The 27,835-nt window shown below is 47.8% G+C and overlaps 1 protein-coding gene across 7 annotated transcripts in view; it reads right to left on the bottom strand.

Moving 5' to 3' along the window:
• LOC138300721 (WASH complex subunit 2-like) overlaps window positions 1-27,835 on the bottom strand; it is a 780,011-nt gene that overhangs the window by 319,919 nt on the left and 432,257 nt on the right. For all 7 annotated transcript variants that reach the window (XM_069240414.1, XM_069240416.1, XM_069240417.1 and 4 more), the window contains one exon: window positions 27,402-27,584. In XM_069240414.1, the coding sequence (XP_069096515.1) occupies window positions 27,402-27,584 (183 nt within the window). The remainder of the gene's footprint in view (window positions 1-27,401; window positions 27,585-27,835) is intronic.

The raw sequence follows: 27,835 nt of genomic DNA, 5'->3' as shown, positions 1-27,835 counted from the left end.
TTATTTTTTTCTCTTCATAGGTTAAATGACCAGTGACTGCACTACACATGCAAGGTCTAACCACAACTTCTGTTCTTCTCTCCTATCTATCCCTCCTAGACAGACACATTAAAGACTTATCTTTGAAAGCAGGATATGAGATAGAGAGAAGTGGGGACGAGTCATGATGAATTCCCTGGACCAGCATAGTCTTATAAAGTTACAAGAGCAACCCTTAAAACTTTGGGGACCAGGGTCAAAAACAATCTTTAGGAAAAAACATTTCTCAATGGTAGAATTTATAAAAGATAGTGTGGTAGGAGGCTAGATAACCTCATAAGAAAATTAACATGCTGAGAAGAACCAACAGATACCACCTTAATCAAAGGAGACAAAAGATTACACACAAAGATACACATACAGTAGAACACAGTGCAATGTGTCCCCAATCATATTGTCATTCCAAAGGTTCCTTGTTTGTTTGTTACTTAACACCCTCAAATAACAACCAAACAAGGCACCTTTGGAATGACAATATAAATTGTTGCAGTCCGGCTTCTCCATGTACCTGTGCTGTGGTGGCAACTTGGCGCTGGTGACATGAGCCCGTAGTCCTTCCGGAGGCCGTTTCACAACCAACGCATGGCAAATTTCTATGCAAATGACAATCCATTAGGACATGGTCTGTTTCTGCACTGCCCTACCCTTCTTTGCTCCTTCTTTGTTCCGGAGAATCCAATGAAGAACTGATCTTCAATTCGATGGTCCCTTGTGTGGTCATTGTAGAAGCTCACAGTTCTCTTAGGTTCTAAGAGATGGTGCCTTTCTTCCTGCTTGGATGGATGAGGAGGGGCAGAGAATGTGAGTAAAATACAGACAGCCACATGTGGAAAGGCATAACTTTTGGTTAAACACAGCCTTAGTTTGTAACACTAGTGGGTCTTGAAAGGAGGTGATGTATGGCTGCTGGACAGAGAGCTTGTAGCTCACTCACACAACAAGCAGACATAATCGCGATAAGGAATACTGTTTTCAGGCTTAAAATTAGTTGGAAATGTGTCCTTTCTGCAAGGTGACCCAAGATTTATTTTTCCTTTCTTGGTAAACCCTTTGTTCTGGCTTTGGAACACTCTGTACTTTATCCCACGTAACCACTGGTAAAGTGCCTTTGCTCCTCCATTCAACAATTGGTATCAACCTGATGAACAAGTTACTTACCTTCGGCAACAATTTGTGGTAGAGACTATCTAGCTGCAGATTCCTCACCTTTTGAATATTTCCCACGCATCACCCTAGATCACAGAACGTTTCAGCAGTATCTCTGCGCACTAGTAGGTGACACCATGTGGCTCGGCACCAATGCTGTTCCGCTCCAGAAATGACATGCACAGCCTATAGAGGCATCACTCTGGCACGCTCACGTCAGTTGCTTCAGAGGGTGTCCACGCCCCCAAACACAGAGGGGGTCATTTTGACCTCTGCGGTCTTTTGCCAAGACCGCCGAGGGACCGCCGTGCTGAAGACCGCCAGTGGTGGTTTTCCGCTCGGCGTATTAGGACTGTTGGCAGCCCTCTGTCCTTTTTCGGACGGAGAGCCGCCAATAGCCATACTGGCGGTCGGCGGGGAAGTGGAGGTTGCTCCACCACCACGTCAACAGAACACCGCCCACCGAATCACGTCCTGTGATTCGGCGTGGCAGTGTTCTGTTGACGGTGTGGTGGCGGCGGAGCTGCCCCCATGGATCCTGTCCCCTCCCGGAGGATCAACAGACCAGGTAAGTTGATCGTCCGTTAGGGGAGGGGGTGGGGGGGTGTTGTGTGTTGTGTGGGTGCATGGGGGTGTGCGTGTGTGTATGTTGAGGGGGTGTGTGAGTGCGTGTATGCTTGCCGGGGTGTTGTGTGTTTGGAAATGAGTGCATGTATGTATGTAGGTATGTCTGTATGGATGTGTGCGTGTATGTCTGAATGTGGGTGTGCGTGTATGACTGTGTGTGTGGCTGTTGGCATGTATGTTGGTGTGTCTGCGTGTATGTGTGTTGGTGGTGCATGCAAGCATGTCGGGTGTGTATGTGTGATGTGATGTTGGGGGTAGGTGTGGGGAGGCTGGTCCTGCCACCTTTTGGGGGTGGCAGGGGTTGTGGGGGGTGTAGGGGAAGGACTCGGGGTGGGGGGTGAATGAATTCCCTGGCACTGAGTGCTTTCCGCCATGGATTTCATGGCGGTTCCAAACCGCATGAAATCCATGGCGGTCAGACGGGTCAAAATTCCGCCGGCGGTATAGTGGCGACCGCCGGGCTGGAGACCCAGGTCTTCAGCCCAGCGGTCGTCTCCGCCCTGGCGGTCGGAACGGTAAGTGGCGGATGACCATGGCGGTAACCGCCATGGTCATAATTGCAAAATATTTTACCGCCAGCCTGTTGGCGGTCTTACCGCCGCTTCTCTGCCGTCCACCAGGGTTGTAATGACCCCCAGAGTCCTTAAAACGAATTGGTGTGACCTGTGTGCACATTCCTAGATTAGGGATCTTATTAGCGCATAGAGTCCAGTCACAGAAAAGAGAGGATTGGAGAGTGGGTGAGAAATCTGCAGTTCTACCAGAACTGAAGGTAAGCAACTAGTTCTTCTGATTTTAATACTTTTAGCTACAGATTCCTCTCCTTTTAAATAGATACCAAAGCAGTTCCTAATTGGAGGTGGGCTGAGAATGGACTTGAACCAGAAAATCCTCAATGACTGAGCGTGTATAATGCCCCTCTTGGCAGATCTGACTATCCAGACAATAGTGCATATGAGTGTATGGAGGGATGCCCACATAGCATATGTCAAGGACAGAGGCTCCATGTGCCAATGCAGTAGTAGCAGTTTTGGCAATAGTAGAAGGGCCAGGCAGTCCTTCCTGAGGCTTCTTTTTACCCAGTACATAGTATATGTTAATGCAGAGAACAAACCAGCAGGAGATGGTTCTCTTCTGCACAGCCTTGACACTTTTTTGCTCCAACGAAGCCTAAATAGAGCTGATTGTCCACCCAGTATACTTTGGAATGATCTGTGTAGAAGTTCATCCCTCTTCTAATGGAATCTCTCCTCCTCCTCCTTATAGGGTAAGGCTGAACATAGACACGACTGGGTGATTGTTTGACCGACATAGAATGGCATCCCATCTTTGGTAGAAAGGATGCCTGAGCCCACAGAACCAGTTTGTCTGCGAAGAATGTGGTGAATGGACACGAAGAAATTGAAGATCACTCACGCCCCACAAATTTTACTGCAACAAGGAACACTGCCTTGAGGGAGAGGAGCTGCAAGAGACAGCTGTGATGCAGCTCAAATTGAGTGCTTATGAGAAAAGTGAGGACCAAATTAATGTCCCACTGTGGTATTACGAGGGGAGAGAAAGGTAATAAATGGTGTAACCCTTGTAAAGTGTTTTTTTTTTTAATCTGGAGACTTTAACAAACAAGGGTGATCTGGCAACAGCACAAAAGCTGTAAGGGTAGAAAAATAACCTTTAATAGTGCCCAGAGAAAGGCTTTGCAAGGCAAGGGACAAATTAATAAATCATCAGATAACTTTGCCTGAAAAGGGTCAATCTGCAGAACACTGTACCAAAACCACAAATGTGTACCAACAACATGCATACAGCTTTAGTCAAAGTACGCCTGGCTGCCAGGATGCCATCAACCACCTATGGTGGGAAGTCAAAGGTGTTCAGCTGTCACCACTCAATCTCCGTGCATGAAAGTGGAAATTGCAAAGACCCAGGTGCAGAACCCTGCCCTGCTGCTGCAACAGCATTTTATCCTGAAGGGACAGTCTGACCAGAGAACAGATGCGCAAGGCTAGGCGTTCTGGAGACCATACTCTCCATGCCCAATTCAGGGCCACTATGATGACTTGGTCCTGGTCTTTCCAGATCTTCTTGAGAACTCGGCAGGAGTGGTATCAGTAGGAAGGCATACTGGAGTCATGAGTTACACTTGCAGCAAAACATGTCTCAGAGACATTTTAGAAACTCCAGCTGACATTGCGCGTTACCGGCTGTAGTGAAGAGTTAGAGATAAGATTCTTCACATCACATTCACAGAAGAGACCTTAGGGTACCTCCTGGTGTAATAGCCAACTGTGAGTCACACTAGGCGCCGGCAGCTGAGCCTGTCTGCCCTGGCACTCAATGATCATGGCAGGTGGTTCAACATCAGGAAGATTCCTTGGTGATTCAGCCACTCCCAGAGGTGTAAGGCCTCCTGGCACAGGGTCTGTGACTCTACTCCACCCTTGTTGTTGCAGTACCAGTGGTGTTGTTTGTCAGCACCTCCCCCAGCCACCCTTGCATGGCTGGAGGGAATGATTTCAACACAAGTGAATCGCCATCAGCTCCAGAAGGTTGATTTGGGGCCAGGACTCCGTTGGAGACCAGAAACCTCTGAGCTCAACCTCTATCAGATGGCTACAGCAACCCAGAAGTGATGCATCGGTCACCATTGTGAGCTCTGGGTGGGTAAGAGAGATGGGTCTGCTGATAACTTAATCGCAGTCCAGTAACTACCGCTGCAGATCGCCTGCAATCTCCTCAGAAAGCTAAACACAGTTGGAGAGGTGTCCTTGATGTTAGACCCTGTGCCGGTAACAGTGATCTGCTCTCGGAAGTCAGAGTTGGCGGCATCCCTAGGGACACTGAGAATATATGGGTCGGCTCTCTAGTGTTCCCTGGGGACGTCAATTAATGCTGCACCAATCAGCCTACTAGCATGGCAAAGGGGAAAGAATCTGGCGCGCCAAGAAGAAAGAGAACCAAACAGAGAGAATGCGGCAGAGAGGAAACATGAAAAGGAGTCACCAGCAGTAAACACCCGAGAACATAGAGAAGTAGACAACCATTCTGGAGCAGGAGAAGAGGAAGCTGAAAAACCAGAGCAAGGAGAAGAGGGAGGAGACGACTGCCTGGCAACGACAACGGAAGGACCAAGTGACTCAGGGAAAGGAGACCAGGGCAAAGTCAACGCAGCTTTAGGACAGAGTTGCAGCCTCAGGCAAGTCAGGCAGGTCATGAGGAAGGGATTACGCTTGTTGGTGAGGTGGAGTGTAAATCAAGGCTATTTACTTGGGCTTTGAAATCGCAAGAGTACACTTGGTCAAGCATTTATACTGAGGGGAGTGCAGAGGTTAAGTTTTTGAGCAGAGCACTGTATCTACAGTGAATTACCTCTACGTGCACCTGATAATTTCCGCAAAAACAAAAGTAGCAAATAATCACCAACGTGTGGTGGAGTAATGTTATTAAGCCCCTTTTTTGCTGTATACGGAGGCGTCTCCCCTTTATGTTTCCCTGAGGTTGATCATTCCAGAGCCCTACCAGAGGACTGCAGATAGGAAGCAATGTCTGGTGCACTGGTGAGACCAAACAGGAGCACAGCAAACTGAAAAATATCCTGTCCACCACTAACCTAGGGTACCACCAGTGGCCTGGCAGGGCTGGTACGTGGAAGTAGCTGTCCTGCAGGTCTAACACTACCATCCAGTCTCCAGGGTAGACAATACCTGGGGTTAGTGTAACTATCTTGAATTTTTCCTTCTGGAGGAAGACATTGAGCGGGTGCAGGTCTAAATTAGGCTGTATGGCTCAGTCTTTTTTCGGCGCCAGGAAGTAGGAATAGCAAGCACATCCTACTTCTGGTGAAGGCACTATTTGTCTAGCCTCCTTGGTCAAAAGGACATGCACTTTCTGTCACAAAACAGAAAGATGGTCCTCCGTCAGTCATTGGGGAGACAGTGGCAGATGCAGTGGTGCATAAGGAAGGGAAAGCATAGCCATTCTAAACAATTTTCAGGACCCATCAGTCTGCTTTTACTGCCTGCCAACCTGGCATGAATGGTTGGATCTTGCCTCCCTCTGGGTGACTGTGCTCCGAAAGGGCATGCTAAAGGGGTTTTGAAGAGGGAGGAAGTGGACTGAGTGGCCCGTTGCCCTTGACTGCGGGAGCAATGGACACCATAGCTGTGACTGTAAAACTGCTGGGCTCCATGCTGGGGTTGGATTGGCTGACGGTATGAGGTACCTCTGTCAAGACTATGAAAGAACAAGTACGGCTGAGGCAGCTGGCAAGGTGGAGCAGATAAGCCCATGGACCATGCCCTGGTCCTGTTCTCCTGGAACCACTCAAAAGCAGTGTCTGCCTTGTCCCCAAACAGATGAATTCCATTAACTGCATGTCCATGAGGGATGACTGGACATCGGCTGACAAACTAGTGAACTGTAGCCAGCTATGGCGGCAAATGGCACGTCTGGCTACAGTTCACTGGTAGTGTCCAAGTCACAATAAATATTGAAATTGGCAGCATCTCGGCCATCCTGAATGGCCTGGGTAAGGACAGGTTAGAGATCTCCAGAGACTCCTGGAAGGACTTGAGCCACTAAGTCCCAAAGGGCTTGGGAATAGCGCAACAGCAGACAGCTGGCATTCATTGACCTGAGCACCAAGCTGGTAGATGAAAAAAACTTGTTTGCTACACTTTCAACAGGTTTTGACTCTGCCTGGGAGAGTATTTGGGAACATGTTGGGATAAGTCTTGCTTGTGGAAACTTGCAGCACCAAGCTTTTAGGGGAGGGCTGCTGAGATAAAAAGGCTCTGGCTGAGATAAATATGCTGTGTCACCCGGGGCAGTTGTATAATTTGGAAGAGGACTGGTGGAACAGAGCAAGGTTTAGCCCATGCCCCCAATAAGGTGTCTGTTAGGGTCTAGGGGATCAGACAATGGTTGCCTCGACTGGAGAACTTCTGTCAGTACGTCAGTTTTTACCTTCAGGTGGGGAAATGGAGGTAAAGGACTTCAGCCGTTGTATGCACTACCATGGAGTAGGAAGCAGAGTCCTCTGTGGATGGTCCAGGGGGTGGGAGAAGGCCTGTTTCAGGGGAAGTATCAAGACAACTGTCCTCTTGCAAATCGACATAACAATTGTCATATGAATAGGGCCGAGCAAAATCATAACCTGCATAATAATCATTGTCCGAGTCTGTGGCAAAAATTTAACGTAGGGTCTATTGTCTTCCCTGCAGAACAAGTGGAGGAAGTAGTGCCACAACAGTCATCAGGCGAGTTCAGAGCAGTACGGTCTTGGAGTCAGACAATACTATGGTTAGCTCTTTGATCTATGAGGATGAATTTAGTACCCCCATTGAAATCCCAGGAATCTGTGTGGATTGTGGCACCAGAGGCGGGGTTGGGACTGGTGCCAGAGGAGTCACAAAGGAGTGAGAGCTTCCAGATGGCACTGAAGGTGAATCCCTCACTGGTACTTCTGGTGGAAGGCCACTGGGCTCCTTGAGGCCCAAATGTGCACCAGAGGGAGTCTGCAAGGAGCTGAATAGCCACAAAATGGCTGCGCAGAAATCTTCAATCTGTAGTGGAGAGGCAGTGCTCCAAAGGCTTGGGTTGTGGGATTGGCTCTGAAGTCAGCCAACTCTGGGAGAAATATCTAGATCCATGGCACTATCCCCCAACTACTCAGTCTAATGCAAATAGCGTGAGGGGGCAGAGTCCTACTTTTATTTCTTATGTTTCTATTTTGACTTACCAGACAATTTGGATTGTGTCAGACTCGTGGAGTGGGAATATGGTGAGGACCAAACCTTGGACTGTTACTCGGCTTGGAGTCTTCTTATGGTTGGGGATGTTAAATTTTGCCTTACGGTCCCGGGTGGCCTTCGGATTCAATGGCTCTCAATCACTGCAGGACTTGAAGTCGTGGCTTGACTGCATGCACCATAGGCACACCTGATTAGGGATCTGTACCAGACATTTGCTTATGACAGTCCCTAGAGAGTTTAAAACCTGTCATTTTAGGAGGGAGACATCCTTTGAACACTGTAAGAAACTGGAAAAATATACAGGTAAACTGTCTCTTAGAGATGAGGGGGCATGGCTAACCAACCAAGACGGCAGACGCGTAATAGCCCCACTCGGCTCTATGCAATTATCCTGACTGATCACCGCAATGGGGGCCCATCCGACAATGAAAAGGCTTGGCATGAGTAAGTGCTGAAGCGGGCTCTCAGGACAAGTGACTGTGGATGACTCAGAAATAAGGAGACAAGGGCTGAGGAGGCTGCATGGATCAGGCTTGCACAATGGCCTACAAAAGGCCTGTTATGCAGAGGAGAGAGGACGTCCGTGCGATCTGCGGCGGCACTGGTGCGGTCTGGGCACCTTGCTGCAATTCTCTCCTTGCGAGGCAATCTGGTGAACCCCAGCGGACTCCTGCGGGTCAAAACTGCACCAACTAAAGAGTAGAGGCCCAGTGGCTCATGACTGATGGTGAGCTCACATCTGTGGTCTCCAGCGGGCACTGCGCCCTGAGCAGCTGTACCTTCTTACAGCACCTCCTGGATCTCATCAGCCTTCCTTTGAGGGCCACAGAGGTGAAGGACTGCAGTGCAGACTGGTGCCCCCCAGCTCTTGCCTATCTGCTGGCCTCATCTGATCCCACTGTCGACTGTGGGCCGCGTGAAACCACATTGCTGTGGCAGAGACACGCGTGCCCAATGACTACTGGCCAGTGTGGTGCCGCCCTGTGCTGTAGGACACTTTGGAGTCCCATGCTTTGGGACTGGGGAGTGCGGCAAAGACCCGGCATTGAGAGGTATGAGCCGTCACATTGATCCCCAGCTGGCAACTGTATGGTGCTCACTCCCCGCACAGTGGATAAACACAAGCTACTCTGCAATAATCTGGAGACATCCCAGACTTGGCACCTGAGGTAAGCCAAACCATTTCCACCATCCTGGCCTGAGCCGTTGGAGTCCTGAGGAGAGACGACACTCTGCGGCATTCAATTGGAAGCCCTTGGGTACTCCTGTCAGATGTAACTCATTGAGGTCGGTCAAAATAGGACTTGACCACAGCAATATACTCTCTGCAGTATGATTTGAGGGAGACCCCAATCAACCTTGCAAGGACCCAGAAGGCAGAGACTGAGGGACCACATATGCTGGGCAGGCAGGCTCGAAAGGGAACCAGCAACCACAGAGAAACATTAAAGGCCTAGACCTTGCAGCTCACTAGACACTGAGAACCTGTGTTGCATATGCCCAGGGGGACAGGACAATGAATCATCCACACAGGGAGAGCTAGGGGAAGTATCTGGATCGAGACAATATGCCCAGCCCTGGCCTGACAGTGCATGAAAAACTATCTATGAACATTACCTAGCCAGAACTTCAGCCTGATCTCTCTCTCACCCGCACGCAACGCAGGACAGACTTGGGAAAACCCATGGCCAAACAGACAGTTGCTCTGACAGAGGTGGCAGAACCTGCACCAGCCACATAGGGGGAGACTGTGATCTCGGGAGTATGGCTCCACCGAAGCAAGTTCAGTTCAACAGGAAACTAGCCACTATTGCTGACACGAAGACCGCACTCCAAAAATACATCAGTGCAGTTTTGGTGGGACTGGGCCTGTTGAGAGCAGAACATAAGCTTGCATACAGGGTGAAGGGCATGGAGTTGGGGTTTGAGGAAATATGCCTGGCACCAGCTGGACCTAGCACTGCAAGTTGAGGCTCTGTTGGACAGAGTGCGCAAGTTAGAACACAAAGCTTAAGACACAGAGGGCCACAATCACCAGAAGAACGTCCGCATAGTGGGCCTCCCAGAGGACACCAAAGGCAGTGATATAGTGAGCTACCTCAAACAACGGATGAGGATGTAAGTTGTCCAAATCACCTGACCCTCCTTTCCGCTCTTAAAAAACATGCAGAGAGTGCCTTGTCCGCCCACCCACCTTGCCAGGACAGAGATATACTACTACAGTGGGCAAGGGCAGATGGCCCATACAACATTAGCAATGGAAAAGTGTCACTGTTCCCAGACTACACAGCTACTGTACAAATTAAGAGAGCCTTCTACGTGGAAGAGGAAGAAAAGAAAGGGCTAAGAGAGGAAGGTGCTTCAATATTCCTTGATGTGTCTGGCAAAACTGAAGATCTACAGCACAGGATCGATCCCAGTAGACTCCCTGCAAGAAGGGAGAGAGAAGAAACGTAGATCCAGGGAAAGACCTTGGAGGGCCAAGAGCATCCTGTAGAAAGCCACTAGAATGGAGGCCGAGCAGGAGTGGATGGCTGCCCTACAGGCATAGTGGCACAAAGTAGCTCAGAATCGGTGTTAGAACCCACCTCAGACAGTCAGGAGACTGACTCCGAGGTTTCGGTTCTGGCCAGGAGAGAATTGTCAGAGGTGGACCACAGTTAGTTGATGACTTTGTTTGACTCTAGGGTAAACTAGCTTATTAATCACACTACCACAGTCTGGCTTGTGGCCTCGCCACTGGTGGGGCGCTGAGGGGCAGCAGAGTCTTCACCACCGGTGGTACATATCATCTCGGGGAACGCTCCCACTTCTCCAAGAGATTCTGCAGACCAAGCAGAGCACCTATCATGGTTCAGATCCACGGAATGAGGGGGCCATGATGACCTCACTGTCTGCAGCACGGTGGCCTGGGCTGGCCCCCCGGTAGGCCTGCCACCAGTGGGCTGGAGGAGGCTTCTGCACTTTGCATCACACTTCCCAGAACCCTCCCACTTGACCCCTCTTAGGAGTTTTGTGGAACCTAGCTTATGACTCTGTTTTATTGGTTACCATAAGATTAGGTGGGTGGGCTTTGCCGTGTAGCCTTTGGAACGGGGATTTCACTGTTTGGACCTATGTTACTATCTGTCTCTGGTAGGTTCCTACTGGGAGGAAACAGGTGTGGAACTTGCAGAGAGATGAATAGGGGATATCCATTATCGACATAACCGCATGGCTAACAAGAATACAAGGCTTATATTCATGGCCTGGAATTTTCAGGGCATGGGATCAGCTACCAAAAGACACAACAACCATAGCTACCTAAGGCGCCTGGGTGTACACATTGCCATGCTGCAGGAGACCCATCTCACAAGGGTTGAAGTGGAGCAACTAGGCCACCAGTGGTGTGGCCAACTGCATGTTACTACTTATTCTGCATATGTGCGGGTGAGCTCGTATGTGTTAGAGCTGGGACTCCTTTCAAACTCTTGGGCGATACAGAGGGACAGTTTGTGTTGGTAAAGGACAGATTAGAGGGGAGAGAGGCAACATTGGGCAGCATATGTGGCCCAACCACGATCAACTGACTATCGTTTTCAGACACTGTCGCCCCTCTGGCACAGCTGGTGTGGGGTGATCTGCTGGAGGGTGGGGACTTTAACTGTGTCACTCATATGCTCCTAGACCGCTCTACACCTCCTCTGCCAGGGGCACTTGACCATACGATAGAAACAGGTTTTAGGGAGTGGCTATAACACTGGGAACTGGTGGATGTCTGGCACACGCAGCATGATATAGAGCAAGATTACTCTTTCTACTGTTGCATGTATTCCCTCCACTTAACATTGGACAGATTCCTATGCTCTAATAGGCTGAGTCAATACACCACCTTCACAAAATAGTTAGGACGAACCCTATCTGACCACTGCCTGTTGCTGCTTCGACCAACAGATGATAGGCCGGTGATCCTAACATGGCGGCTCTAGCACTGGAAGACACCAGCTAAAGGGAAACCTACAAACGGCTATCATGGAGCATTTTTACAACAATCAAGAGTAGGGCATCATCTACTCTTATAGAATGGGAAGCCTTTAAGTAAGTTGTCCTGGGACACTGCATGGGGCAATCCGTAGGATCAGTAAGGAACTTAATGCAGAATTACACACTCTAGATGCCACACTTCTCTCAACTGACACCACCTTGAGACCAAACCTAATTAATAAGAAGCTCTTGCTTGGCACAAAAGAACGCTACCACCCCATACTAGAAAGACTAAGGTGCATTGATTACAAAACCTACATAGCAAAAGACTAGGACGCAGAATGCAAAGCGGAAAGGTTGTTAAAATGGCATATCTTACACACAACGAATTGCATAGTACCCCTATCACACACCTGACGTCGGCCACCAGGACACACATCTATTCCACAGGGGACATAAATAATCAGTTTCAAAACTATAATGAAACTCTACACGGCAGCCCAGAGGTCCTCCCAGATAACGCACAGGGTGTGTTTTTGGGCCGACTCTCTCTCTCTCCCAACATGGACGTCAGATGCATTAGAGAGCATAGGAGGTCCCATGAGCTAAGACATGCCATGAAAGACATGGCTACTAGCAAAACCCCTGGCCGGGGTGGTATTCCAGTGGCTTTCTATATGACCTTTGCAGGTCTGCTGGCCGCAAGGCTGGAGGCGCTTTACACTGAATCCTTGAAGGAGGGCTGCCTAGCGGACATTACATGAAGCAAAAAACCATGAAGCGTATCAATCTCCAAATTTGTGATGCCCCTGTGTTTACTATACTACTTCTTCATCCCTCTGTCAAGATCTCAATGGCATGATTCCAGCAACTGGATGTCCTACTTTGAGAGCTAATTTGGGGCGGTAATCACCACAGGGTGTCATTTGAAGTGCGGAGATGTCTGCTCGCAAACAGTGGCATTCAGAGCTCCATACTTTAAGCTGTACTCTTTGGCAGGGCAGCTGCAGTACGTGGCCAAATGGCTCGATGGAATCCACAGGAGCTCTTTAAACCTTATCAGAATGGAGCCACACCAGGGACTCTTATTAGCGAAGTTACTGCATCCCGGTTTGATGATCCCACAGCTGGGTACCTTGTTGCAGACCAGAGGACTAGTTGCAATTGTAATCCACCATTATGATCTGAAATGCGCCCACAAGAATCCAAAGGCACAATCATGAAACTAACAACTGCCCACTGCCTCCTGTACTTGGCTAGTGATACTGTGGGGGCCTACAAGGCAATACACCACCTTGACTGTTTTGGGGTCCTATCAGCTTTAAAAATCAACAGAACTAAAACATGCCTGTTTCCCTGTAACCAGGGAACTGCCTAATGACTTGATCTCCCCAAAGGACTTAACTGGTCATCTGCGACCTTTAAGTATTTGAGTATTCAAGTATACCACCAGATAGATGACCTGTGCGAGGATAACCTAGGAAGAGCATTGCGAGGTCTTCAGCCCTGTAGCACCATTTGGAGATCTTTGCGACTATCACTTATGGCTCGTGTATCAATCTCCAAAACAGTGATGCTCACCTCTTTACTGTAATACTTCACAAATGTCCCTACTAAGATCTCAGTGGCATGGTTCCGGCAACTGGATGTCCTACTCTGAACTAATATGGAATGGTAACCACCATAGAGTGTCATATGAAGTGCTGAGATGACTGCTTGTAAACGGTGGCCTCGGAGCACCAGACTTCGAGCTGTACTTTCTGGTGGTGCAGCTGCAGTGGGTGGCCAAATGGCTCAATGGAATCCGCAGGAGTGCTTTAGACCTTATACGACTAGAGCCACACCAGAGACTATTATTAGCCAAGCTACTATGCTCCCGGTTTGAGGACACTACGGCCAGGTACCTAGTTTCAGGAAGCCCTGTACTGCTGAAGCTTTACATAGTGAGGACACGGAGGGCCACACTGGTGGGGTGGCCCCACAGAAGCCCGATTGGCTGCTTTACTGCAGCTCAGCACCACGCTTGGATGGAGCCTGGGGTGGCGACAGTGGGAGACTGCTTCTCGATGGGGATGCTCATGCCTCTAGAAAAGTTATTAGAACAATTTGCTCTACCGCATGGCCAGTTCTTGACCTCTTGATGAGGCACTAGTGCAAATGTACGCCGATCTCTGGGACAAGTCAAGAGAGGAGCACCCACAACATACAGTGCTCCAGTTCCTACCTTCTCTGGGCTCAGTGTGGCGTCAGCTGACAGTTTTACAGATCCTTGCTTGCGATGGGACAGAGTCCATTAGTGGCACATGGGGGCTAGATTGGTAGGCACCTTGAACCGCGCAGTCACTGAAAGGGACTGGGATAGAAAGCTAGTCTAAAAAGTTTCCCGGAACACAAGAGTGAAATTTATACAATTTAATATTTTTCATATTACCTACCACACCTCACACAGGCTATGGGTTATATACTGCGGAGAGGTCAGAAATGCCTCAGATGCTGCCTACTCGACGCAGATTTTAGCCACATGACATGGGGGTGCCCAATGCTTCAGACTTACTGGAATGCAGTACTGCTCTGTCTTCATGAGACAGTGGGCCGCTCCTTTCTCTGCGCAATGGAAATACACCTTCTAGAGGGATTTTCCAGAACCATGAAGCAAACAATTGGTACTAGATTTTTAGGTCTGGCCCTTGCTTTAGCTATGTGCAGAATTTCACTGTTGTGGAAGTAAAAAAAAAACAAAAAAGGACCAGTGGAGGAAGCATTGGCAAGGGATGTCACTAAATGGGCCGGGGTGGAAGAGAGTATACTTCACCAGGAGGATGCACTGGGAATCTGAAGACATCCTATGGCAGGACTATGGGCAGAGTTCCTGGAGAATTGGGAACATTCTGAGAGGGATACAGTTTTGAATGGAGTGAATGTGTTGTTGGACAGGAGAAGGACGTGGGGAATGGCTGAACAAAATATAGGAACAGGCCACATACGACCAGACCTAATCACTTGAGGAACTTGTTCACCCTTTTCGGTGATGTCACTGTAAACATGCCATTGTCATTATACAGATTACAGCTACATTTCAATTCACCTGTTAGTATCTGAAATGCGCACACATGAATCCACCAGGCACAGTCATGAAGCCAACACCTGCCCACATCCTCCTGTATCTTGGTAGCAGTCTGTGGAGGCCTGGGAGACGATACGCCATGTTGACAGATTTGGGGACCTATTAAATTTGAAAGTCAACAAGAACAAAACATGCCTGTTTCCCTGTAACCAGGAAACTCCTCAATGACTAGATCTACCCACAGGAGTTACTTGGTCACCTTCGACCTTTAAGTATTTGGGTATTCAAGTATACCACCAGATAAATGACCTGTGCGAGCTTAACCTGGGAAGAGCATTGCGCATTCTTCTACTCTATATTACCATTTGGTGATCTTTGCGACTATCACTTATGGCTCGCGTATCAATCTCCAAAATGGTGATGCTCCCCTGTTTACTATACTACTTCTTCATAAATTTCCCAGTTAAGATCTCAGTGGCATGGTACAGCAACTGGATGTCCTACTCCGTGAGCTTATATGGGACTGTAAACACGATAGGTGTCATTTGAAATGCTATGACGCCTGCTTGCAAACAGTGGACTCGGAGCTCCAGACTTTGAGCTGTACTATCTGCCGGTGCAGCTACAGTGGGTGGCTAAATGGCTCGATTGGATCAACAGGAGCGCTTTAGACCTTATCGGTCTGGAGCCACACCAGGGACAATAATTAGCCAAGCTACTATCTCCCAGTTTGAGGATCCCATGGCCGGGTACCTTGTTACAGGTAGCTCTGTACAGCTGGCGCTGTTGTATAGTGAGAACATGGAGGTCCCCGCTTTATGCTCAACTTTTCCGCTGGTGGGTTTGTCCCACGGGAGCCAGATTGGCTGCTTTACTATGCCTCTTGACTGCCTCACAACCAGTTCCAGAGGAGTAGGGCCTCTTGACACAGGACTCTCAATCTCACCCCACCTTGCTAGTTGCAGTATCACATGGCAGTGGTGTTTCTGAAAGAACCTGCACCCGATCCCCTGTGACAGACCAGAGGAAACGAATCAATGGGAACTTCAACAGACTGAATAGAGTCCGCTGATCTCCACCTCTCCCAGTTTGCCTCCGCAACCCAGCAATGATGGCTATGTCACAACCATTAGCTCTGGGTGGGGTTTGGGGAGGGGTCTAGTGCCTCTCTGGTGTTGAGCGCTGCAGTAGGAATGGTGGGTCCCTCAGAGCTGTCCTGTGTTGTCGGGCTAGTTATTAGTTCACAGGAAGGCAAGACCCTGTCTTTGCCTAGGTGTCCAAAAGCATGTCTGTGAGAGTCTCATGAAATGGAAGGAATGGTTTCAACAAGGTTTACCCTGGCCACACAACCTCAGTCAGTACATTTGTTTTAACCTCTATTGTGAGAAGCTGCAGGTCAAAAACGCCTTCTGCCGTTCTGAACACCATAACAAATGTGGCAGATTCCTCCATAGAGGGTCAGGTGAAATGTCAAGATAACTGACCTCTTGGAGGTCCAGATAAAGGTTTTTTTTTGGTCATATATCTGCCATTCATTATCACTGTCATCATCGTCATGTGGCTCTAGGTCGGAAAATCTGTGAGGCAGCGGAAGCATTTCAGAGTTAGAATTGGGTTACATATGAGGTGAAGGAGGGTGCAACTTTGATCTAGTCACAGTCAAAGGATTATGGACACTTTGTCCAGCGCTGGTGGCATCACTACTGGCATCAACGTATGTGGAACTGGTGCGGTTTTCGGCACAATAATAGCAGGGGGATCGGCCATTGGCCCTAGATTTTGATGGACCCCAGAGGAGGGGCTGGGGGAAGGGTCGAGAGGCACAGTGGGGGATGAATCCACTGGAGGTAACTCAATTGGAGGTTGTTTTGCGACTGGAATGCAGGGGCAAAACAATTGCTGTTTACCGCCTACTTCAAGTAGGTGGTAAGTCAGTCGCAAATGGGACTCCCCTTTGTGAATGGTAGCAAAAATGTTTAACAGAAACGTTGCATTTTTCTTTTTGAAATGCATCCTGTTCTAAGAAAAACGGGCTGCATTTTTTTAAAAAAAGTTAATTTATTTAAAAGCAAACACAGACATGGTGGCCACCATCCCTGTGTTCTTGCCCATTCCCAATGGGTTGCAAATTGTGCCCTGCCTCATTAATATTGATGAGGCAGGTCAATTACGACCCCATTGGGAATCGCTAAATGTGTTTGGGACACATCAGTGCATTTCCTTTTGCGACTTGCAAATTGTGCGTCGCAAAGATTTACAAATTGCGAATAGCAAAAGGAAAAGGTCATACATCTGGCCCTTCGTGACTGGAATCCCTAATAGTGAAGCACGTTGTCTGTTTTGTAGATATGCTGATACTGCTGCTACATGCAGCCTTATAGATGTAAAAACTAAACCAGAGGTATGTAAATGAAATAAAAATCAGACAATCTCCTGAACCTTGGTTGCCAAAGAAAGAATGTGTTTGGAATGACAATAATGAACATATTTTCTCCACTTAGCAGTATAACAAGCACGAGTAGTAGGTCTGTGTGCTTCATTAGGGATGTCCATACATGGCTGTGGTAGAGTCAAGTAACCAAGCTCTAAGACTTCAGGAGCCAAATCGCAGGGCTGAGACCGGAGGCCTGGGTAGTACCTTGTGGGGAACTATTGATCGTTCTTGGAGTGTGGTGAACAATGGTTGCCTTGCCCATGTAGGAGCCACTAGGATGAGAGTGAGCAAAGTCTGCAGACGTTGGTGAACCACAAACTGAAGCAGTGGGAGAGGTGGAAAAGCATAAACAAATATCCTGGACCAGCTCATCCACACAGCGTTGCCCTTTTAATGTCGGTGTGAAAACCTGAAGGTGAAGTTTTGGCATTTAAAGTGTTCTGCTGTGGCAAAAATGTCTATTTGTGTTTGACCCCAATGCTAGAAGTATGGAAGGAGGGCTTGCGGGTCAAGTTCCCACACGTGGACTTGTTGGCACCTCCTGCTGAGGAGATCTGCAAAGTCTTCGTCCAGTCCATGGAAGTACTCTGCTAACAGGTAAATATTGTACTGGAGGGCCCACCTCCAAATGATCTGGGCTCAATGAGAAAGCTGAAGGGATGTGCTGATCCCTGATTTTGGAGATGAAACATGACAGCCATGTTGTCTGTTGTGATAAGGACTACCTCACCAATCAGGTAAGGAAGAAAGGTTTTTAGGGCTAGGTGAACAGCTAGCAACTCCAGGTGATTGATATAGAGATGTCTCTGGTTGGGTGTCCAGCGTCCCTGGACAGTTAGATTTTGTGAATATGCTCCCATCACTTGAGGGAGGCACCAGTTATGGTTCTCTGTGGAACTGGGTCTAGGAAAAGCCGTCCTTTTAAGAGGTAGCTGCTTTCCACCACTGAAGAGAGTGGCAAGATGGAAAGACGACCAACACTAGATCCTCCCATTGACCCTCCGCTTGAGCCCACTGGTACGCTAAGCCCTTTGCAACTGATGCATTTTGAGTCTGGCATGAGGTACTATAGCTATGCATGAAGTCGCCATACTGAGGAGACGCATGAATGTCCTCAATGTTACCTGTTGATAAGGCAACTGTGGAATGAGTGCACGGAAGGATTGAATCCTGGCAAATTGGGGTAAGCTATCCCCTGCTCTGAGTAGAGGGTGGCTCCCAGATAAGGTTGAATTTTAAGTGGTTGCAGGTGTAATTTGACTGTGTTGATGGTAAAGCCTAGTTGATGAAGTAGGTTTAAGGTGGTCTGAGTATTTTGGAAGCATTTTTGATGAGCTGTGCTTTTGATGAGCCAGATGTCTAGCTATGTGAAGATGTGCTTGTTTTGTCTGTGCAGCTGAGTAGCTACTACTGCAAGACAGTTGGTGAAGATTCTGGGGGCGGTTGTGACCCAGAAGGGGAGCACTTTGAACTGGAAATGCTGCCAGGCTATCACAAACCTGGGGAATCAGCGATGCACAGGGTGAATAGGATTGTGGAAATAGGTGTTCTTTAGGTCAAGCGCATCCATGAAGTCGCCTTGTTGTAATAAAAGAATGACATCCTGAAGAGTGACCATGTGAAAGTGCTCTGAAAGAATGTATTTGCTTAGGGGCCTGAGGTCCAAGATTGGTCTCAGGGACCTGTCCTTTTTGGGGAAAAATTAAGTAAAGTGAATAGACTCCTGTGCACTGCTGGTGGAGTGGCACTGGCTTTATGACACATTTTTTGAAGAGTGCCTGAACTTCCCTGAGTAACTGCTGGTGTTTTTGTGAAATTTGTGTTTGTGAGGTGAGATATTTGGAGGTGTGGACGTGAGCTCCAGACAATAACATGTTAGATAATATTAAACACCCACTGGTTGGGGGTGATATTCTGCAAGGTGGGAAAGAACACTTGTATTCGCCCCCTAACAGGTGTTATGTAGTCGGGGATGGTGGTCAAGTCAGGATTTGGTGCTAGTGGCGGAGAGTTTTGTGACTCTGCCCTTGCCGCAACCTTTAGAATTGTTACCCATATAGGAGCCTCTGTAGTATCCCCTAGGTGAAGAGGCTTGTGTCTGGGGATGCTGGTAGGAGGAGGAGGTGTCAGGGGAGTTTGATATAAGCCTCCACAATAGCGATAAAAGGAGCAGCGGTGTGATGATGTCTGTAATGCCCCCATTGCCTTAGCTGGCTCTTTGTCCATTTTTTCCAGGAGAGTGTCAATAGGTTTAAAGCCTGAGACTTTGAGCCAAGCATGTCTTCAGAGGAGGAAACTAGATTTTAAGCCTCTTGCTAAAGTGTCAGCACTGTTGAGGTAGCAGCGGATGGTTTGATTAGAAATCACCTTACCCTTGGAGGCAATTTGATATGCTCGCTTTTGAGGTCCTCTGGGAGATGTTGGAGGATCTCCTCCATCTCGTCACAGTGGGCCCCTTCGCAGCGGGAGAGGATGTCAAGGGGATTGGCGATTCTCCAACGGTTGGCAGACTGGGCGGCCACTCTCGTCCCTGCATCATCTATTTTTTTACTTTCTTTATCTGGTGGCGGTGCCTCACCAGATATTTGAGAGTTAGTCCTCTTCCGTGCCTTGGCAACTACCAGCAAATTGGGTGGAGGTTGTTGTAGGACGCTGGCCTGGCTTGTAGTGGGTACCGGAGGTACTTATAACTTGTGCCAGGTCCAGTTATCCCTTATTAGTGTAGAAGAGGTGTTTCTACCAGCTTAGACTGATAAAAGGTAGCTATGGCAAAGCAGCTTAGGCTGAACTAGGAGACATGCACAGCTCCTACTATACCACTTATATCATATGCACAAAATCATAAGAAAACACAATACACAGAGTTGCTAAAAATAAAGGTACTTTATTTTTATGACAATATGCCAAAAGTATCTCAGTGAGTATCCTCAGTAAGAAGGTAAGTACTATACACAAGTTATTTGTACACAAACCCAAATCAGGTAAGTAAGAGCAAGAAAAGTAATGCAAACAGTGTAGAATTACAATAGGTTGCAAAATGAACACATAGGTATAGGGGCAACAAAAAACCATATACTCCAAAAGTGGAATGCGAACCACGAATGGACCCCAGACCTATGTGAGCTTGTAGAGGGTCGCTGGGACTGTAAGAAAACAGTGAGGGTTAGAAAAATACCCCACCCCAAGACCCTGAAAAGTAGGAGTAAAGTACACCTACTACCCCCAGAGAGCACAGAAGTCGTGATAGGGGGATTCTGCAGGAAGAACAAACACCAGCAGTGCACTGAAAATGGATTTCCGGACCTGAGTACCTGTAAGACAAGGAGACCAAGTCCAATAGTCGCGACAGTGTCCGGTGGGGGGGGGGGGGGGGCAGGAGCCCAGGAAACCCCAGCTGAAGGTGCAAGGAAGCTGCCACCGGTTGGAAGAAGCTTGGAGTTCTGCAAGAGAGAAGAGGACTAGGGACTTCTCCTTTGGAAGTCTGATGTCCCACGTCGCGATGAAGCTGGCATGAGGTGTTCCCATGCAGAAAGACCGCAAACAAGCCTTGCTAGCTGCAAGGGTCGCGGTAGAGGTTTTTGGGTGCTGCTGAGGACCAGGAAGCACCAGGATGTCGCCTTTTGGAGGAGAAGACAGAGGGGGCGCTCAGCAACTCAGAGAGCCCTCACAGAAGCAGGCAGCACCCGCAGAAGTACCCCAACAGGCACTTAGAAGAAAAGTGAACCGGAGTCCATGCGAAATCACAAAAGGGAGTCCCGCGATGCCGGAGGACAACTCAGAAGGTTGTGCACTGCAGGACGGAGCGCTGGGGACCCAGGCTTGGCTGTGCACGAAGGAAATCCTAGAAGAGTGCACAGGAGCCGGAGCAGCTGCAAATCACGCGGTACACAGCTTTGCAGTCCAGCGTGGGGAGGCAAGGACTTACCTCCACCAAATTTGGACTGAAGAGTCACTGGACTGTGGGAGTCACTTGGACAGAGTTGCTGTGTTCCAGGGACCACGCTCGTCGGGATGAGAGGGGATCCAGAGGACCAGTGTTGCAGTCTTTTGGTGCCTGCGTTAGCAGGAGGAAGATTACGTCGACCCACAGGAGATTTCTTCTGAGCTTCTGGTGCAGGGGGAAGGCAGGCTACCCCCAGAGCATGCACCACCTGGAAACAGTTGAGAAAGCCGGCAGGATTAGGCACTACAATGTTGCTGGTAGTCGTCTTGCTACTTTGTTGCGGTTTTGCAGGCGTCCTGGAGCAGTCAGCGGTCGATCCTTTGGTAGAAGGTGAAGAGGGAGATGCAGAGGAACTCTGGTGAGCTCTTGCATTCGTTATCTGAAGAATTTCCCAAAGCAGAGAGCCTAAATGGCCAGAAAAGGAGGTTTGGCTACCAGGTTAGGAGGATTGGCTACCAAGAGAGGTAAGAGCCTATCAGAAGGAGCCTCTGACGTCACCTGCTGGCACTGGCCACTCAGAGCAGTCCAGTGTGCACCCAACACCTCTGGTTCCAAGATGGCAGAGGTCTGGGACACACTGGAGGAGCTCTGGGCACCTCCCCTGGGAGGTACTGGTCAGGGGAGTGGTCACTCCCCTTTCCTTTGTCCAGTTTCACGCCAGAGCAGGGCTGGAGGATCCCTGAACCGGTGTAGACTGGCTTATGCAAAGATGGGCACCATCTGTGCCCATCAAAGCATTTCCAGAGGCTGGGGGAGGCTACTCCTCCCCAACCCTTCACACCTATTTCCAAAGAGAGAGGGCGTGACACCCTCTCTCATAGGAAATCCTTTGTTCTGCATTCCTGGGCCAGGGCTGCCTGGACCCCAGGAGGGCAGAAACCTGTCTGAGGGGTTGGCAGCAGCAGCAGCTGCAGTGGAGACCCCGGAAAGGCAGTTTGGCAGTACCCAGGTTCTGTGCTAGAGACCTGGGGGATCATGGAATTGTCCCCCCAATACCAGAATGGTATTGGGGTGACAATTCCATGAACTTAGACATGTTACATGGCCATGTTCGGAGTTACCATTGTGACGCTATACATAGGTAGTGACCTATGTATAGTGCATGGTGTAATGGTGTCCCCGCACTCACAAAGTCTGGGGAATTTGACCTGAACGATGTGGGGGCACCTTGGCTAGTGCCAGGGTGCCCACACACTAAGTAACTTTGCACCCAACCTTCACCAGGTGAAGGTTAGACATATAGGTGACTTATAAGTTACTTATGTGCAGTGGTAAATGGATGTGAAATAACGTGGATGTTATTTCACTCAGGCTGCAGTGGCAGGCCTGTGTAAGAATTGTCAGAGCTCCCTATGGGTAGCAAAAGAAATGCTGCAGCCCATAGGGATCTCCTGGAACCCCAATACCCTGGGTACCTCAGTACCATATACAAGGGAATTATATGGGTGTACCAGTATGCCAATGTGAATTGGCAAATTTAGTCACTAGCCTGTTAGTGACAAATATGGAAAGCAGAAAGAGCATAACCACTGAGGTTCTGGTTAGCAGAGCCTCAGTGAGACAGTTAGGCATCACACAGGGAACACATACAGGGCACATACTTATGAGCACTGGGGCCCTGCCAGGCAGGGTCCTAGTGACACAGACTAAAACAACATATATACAGTGAAATATGGGGGTAACATACCAGACAAGATGGTCCTTTCCTACAGTTGTCCCTTTATATATATGGCTCACTGGGTGACACCTTGTATTTTTGTGTACCTGTGGCATAATAACACAAGACTAACAGGCTTGTTGCAGATGTCGGCAGTATGTCACAACATCGGCATGCCTTGTGCCGAGCATTAGGTGGAAGGTAACGTCTCAAATAAAAAGGTGTGTTAAACATGGCAGCTTTTCCTATAACATTGTGGTGGGTGTTGGAATTGTCCGGGTGAGAGAGTGTTTAGCAGGATACAGATCTGCGTCTCTATCAGCAGTAGGCCTGGGTGGAGCTCACAGAATTTTACTTCACGGAATACCACAGAGTTACAAAAAAACTCTGTCAGAATCCAGTTCTGCATGCGGGCGGCCATGGTAGGCAGCATGCATTGCCAAAACGGCTCCGTGTACGAACTGCTTTGATTGAAAACAGTTACGTGGCGTTGAACAACTCAACATGTCTCTCTGGGAAGTCAGTGTTCACTAATGCAACAAACTGTTTTCAACTGAAAAGTGCTGTTGCGGAGTGATGGCAACAGGGCATTACATAGCACTCTTGTTTATGCAGCACGGACTGAAAGTAATATAGAGTGCAAAGTAACTGAAGTCGGAGAAGCTTCACATTTGGAAGTTTAAAATAAAGTACGACATTCCTCAAAGCTTTCACAATAAGCGATTAACTAACTGATCAATTTCCGGCACCCCTGTTTTTTCTGCTCATGGAAAGCCCACATTCTGAAATCCTTCATTTCAAATGTATAAAATATCACACGGATCACAGCCACTCACTACGTGTTGAACACAACCAACTGAGATAACTGGATAGAATTGCTACTACAATAGTGACATCATTAGAATGTATTTGTCTCATAACAACACAGTTCAACTTTGCTCAAAAGATCCTGGTTTTCATAAGGAGTTCAGGTAACAAGACCATATTTATTTATGTTTTTTTTTAAAAAAGCAAACAAATATCTGACGGCTTGCGTTTGGTAACTTCATTTCATGGGTACAAGATCCTTAACTAAAATGTGTAATAATTTGTGCATGTCTTGTGCAGCTTTCACAAATGACCATGTAACTATTCACCTGCACACATTCCCTGCACACTGCCAGTCTGCCTTGTGCAGCCACTCACTTCTGATGTGTGACAGGGCCATGGGCCGAAGGGCCCGTGGGAGCTGGGAGCATCGACTACCATTCTGCTGCTCGTTACTTGTCAACATTAAGGACCCAGTGAGAGAAGCAGTGCAATAATCCTCAGGGCAAGAAACGGGCCTCCATTTTAGTTGTATAAAAAAGGTCTGAAACCGAAGCTCTCTGCAACTGGAGGGAACCAGCTAGTTAGCGATATCAGCAAGCATCAGAAGGAGGGATTGGCCGATGGCAGCGATTCAAAATGACACTAAAAAACTGCTAATAGAAAAATATTCCCGATTGGCTGGGTAGGGCGCCTGAGTGTATGCATGCAATGGGGTTATGTGAGCCACAAGCGCTGGTATAATCTGCCATGTGGTGTAGGCGGAGTTTTTTTGCCAAACTCCGTGCTCCAAGAGGAGCACATATTGGCAAAAACTCAGTGAACTTTGCCTGCGGAGTGGAGATTACCGCACAAGCTTAATCAGCAGGTGGTTCTACATTGTAAGAGTCCCAGGCTTCGTCATGTGGTAGAAAAGAAAATGTGTCCCCTTTTTCCCTAAACACTTTGTAAGAGTGCATGGAACCTTCTGGTGAGTATGGTGCAGTGGCAACAGCTGAGGCCGTTGGAAACTGTGTGGTGCTCAGCAGGCATTGGTAGGGGGCTGATGTGCACCGCGCTTGTGGCCTAGTCTGCCTTTTTCCTATGCTTTGGGTGGGTTATCTAAAGTCTTTTCAAAGGACAAAGGTCTCTTGGCTGGCTGTTCACTTGTATAAGGAGGTTGTGTAATGATGTGGTCAGTCTCTGGGTTCATCATTACATGTTTTTGCCGTGAGTCCATCTTCTCTTGCAGACACTGAAGCACAGGCTCCAACTGTGTGCCTTTTTGCTGAAGGTGGAGGATTTCAGCTCCAATGTCGAAGGCTTCGCAGACGGTGGTTTCAGGTCTGAAGCAGGTGCTTTCAGTGCAGAGATTGAACAGTGTTTCTATGCCAAGGGCTTTGGCTCCGATGGTTCACCTCAGCTCCAATGAATGGGAAGTCGATTCAGGAGTGTGTGGTCTGTGCTGTTTTTTCAGTGTCCACCCAAAGATGGCTTGTCTGAAACAGCCAGTTGGTGCCAACCATAGCCCAAAGGCAGCGGTGGCCCATTAATGGATTTTTGCCGATTTAGTGTGGGGAGGTTTGATGTGGAGGGGGCACAGTACTCACTGAATGACCAGGTGTGAGATCTTACATCTCTGTCTTAGAGCCCGAGCTATCTTTGGGGAAGAAGGTGCCTGCGTCGGCAGCCAAAACTTGGGCCGGGGTCTCATCTTGAAGAACTTTGGGTCCTTATATGTCCGGTGTTTCATCAACACTGCGGCAGGACATTTTGATGTGTCGAGCTTGACGGTCATGCAGTCGCTTCTTGGACTGAAGGGATTTGCAGGCCTCACAGGTAGCATCCTCGTGTTCAGGGGAGAGACACAAGTTATACACCGGGTGAAGATCGGTGCGTGGGTACTTGGTGTGGCATCAAGGACAAAACAAAAGGGGGTCCCATTCCATCACCCGATGGACATGGAGCGGCGAGATCGCCAAAGATGTGAAGTCCGCCTTTAAGGGCGAAGGCCCATGGGGGCAGCAGATGACTCGAGTTGCCCCGGTGAAATTGACATTGATGAATAGACGAAGGAGACCGAGAAAAAGCTGCTATCAAGAACAATACCGACAGTAAGGCCTAAGACAGAATAAGCTACAATGATGTTGAACAGGAGCAGAAAAGCATACGTATGAACCAGACGGCAAAGCAAATAACCAAAAATAATTAATTATTACTCTTTAAATGACTGTGATTTCCTTTCTGTCCTCCACACCCCTATACATTTTAATGTAGATTTTTCTACAGCAAATTGGGACTTATACTGCAAGGACTGGAAGAATGCAGATTGCTTGATAGTTGCAGATATGTTCGAATGCTTGGAGAATTTGTTGTTTGTAAATCTGAAGGTCCACTATGGGCAGAGAAACGTGAATGCTTCAGATACCACCAATTGTGAATCTGGATCATGCTCACAGTGGTTCAGCTGGTGGCGACAAGTGAAACAATAACAATGGAAACTTGGATTACTTTTTTTCACTGTACAAAAAGTATGGCATCAGGTCTATATAAAGTCTCAATCACTCCACAAAAACAACCAATTTGGAAATACATGGGAATGGTTGCTCCATTAGACTGCTAGACCTTCCTTTAGTGCACCACAATAAATATAACGCTCCATACAAAGAAGTCACAATGGCCCTTAAACGTTCTTAGAGTTATCATTGTGGGAGAGTCACTGATGCCCACGTTACGCCGGTGTCAGCACCACAGTGATTTGGCTGCTGGTTTTGCTTATCCGAGATTTCTCTCCTCAGGGATGTTTGTTAAGGTTTTTTCCACTCCTTCGAAACTCTCTATGTTTTCAGAGTAAGACATCTCTTCAGCATGCTGGATGAAGGGGCTTAGGCGCGTCCTAGAAGCGATAGCTTTTCCTGATTACAAGCTGACTTTTCCCCTTTCAGTTTTTTCCCTTTTGGGAAGGGAGGCTACGCTCCTGTGCAACCTACTTATCTTTCCCTTGTGGTCATTTCCCATATCTTTACTTGCTGCGTAGTGCAAGCTGGCTATTCTGGCAATGTGCAGTCTGCAGTGAGAAGGTTCCATACCACACCTGAGGTACCCTGTCATGTCAGGAGAATTTTGGAGGCAATGTTGGGCTCGAAGCCATTGTGACATATTTGGTGCTCTTGTTAAGGGAGTTCTGGAAGGAGATTTTGGCCGTGATAAAACAAATAACATGTATCTCTACAAAGGATGATGCGACTCCGGTGGTCCTCAACATAGAATCTGGGTAGTGGGGTTTCATTAGTTTACTTAACCTACTGCTTCTAACAGCAAAACTGATCATTGTCAGGAACTGAACAAAACAAAGCCTCTGTTAACCTTGATACACATGTGATACTTGAAACTATGGGGCACAATGGCTAAGGAACACTTGATATTACAGCCAAATAAGCAGGGGAATACATTTCTAGATTTTTAAAACCCGATTTAACCTCCATAGTGAGAGGTGATTTAGAGGTGACCTGCCCTCCAGGGCTCAGGATGCTAAAAATGATGAATGAGGGCTGTTTATTCCATTGAGAGGAAACTGTACTTAACACACCAAACCCTGTATCATTTCTTAGTCGCTCAAAGGGCCATGTCTGGCTGCACTATCAGATACAAGTGAGGCAAAGAGGAAGGTATGGTATGGAAGAGATATCTGGGAGCAGATATCATACATTTGGATGATTTCAAAACAATGGGTGGCGTCTTCTTGGCTTATGATTCTGTGCTATATTAATCTTTGATCTTTTGAAATAAATAAATTAAAATTTGAAAAAAGACAACTAATCACAACCTATTGGCGCAAGAAAAAATATTCAAACCATAACAGCCAGGCTGCGAATGTACTACTTCTAAGTGCTAACAAGCTCCACCTATGCAAATGATTTTAGTCAAAGATTCCATATTACTGTATTATGGTACCTACTAATCAACATCCTTAATCAAAATACTCCAACCTTTTTCACTTCTTTTTGGGGTTCTCTTTGAACGAGTTGATCTTCAAAGTTTTCTTCTTCTTCATCAACTTCAAACAAACTCACAATATTTTTTGTGATGTTCTTGTTTTCTTTTCCGAGTGGCTGCGGTCCAGAAACTGGACTGCTGTCATCATTTTGCAGTCTGGTGTTCGATGTCTCTCCCTGCAGAAAATAAAACAAAATGAAGCTATACAGCAGTACTCATAATTCTTAGTTAATTTCCAATTTTCCAGCAGAGCCCTATAAGAAAACACAAAAGGCGTATCTTTCATAACAACTATAAGATAAGACACAGCTATATTTTAGCTGCAATGACGGGCCTAAGGGTTAGTAAGTGAATATTACACATTATTACAAATTGATCTGTAATTTATTTGGTGCAAGGAAGACATGAATCACACACAGGATAGGAT

Source organism: Pleurodeles waltl, chromosome 6, assembly GCF_031143425.1.
Source record: "Pleurodeles waltl isolate 20211129_DDA chromosome 6, aPleWal1.hap1.20221129, whole genome shotgun sequence".
NCBI classification, from domain to species: Eukaryota; Metazoa; Chordata; class Amphibia; order Caudata; family Salamandridae; genus Pleurodeles; species Pleurodeles waltl.
Note: the sequence above shows the minus strand (reverse complement) of the source record. Positions and strands in the feature narration are given on the sequence as shown.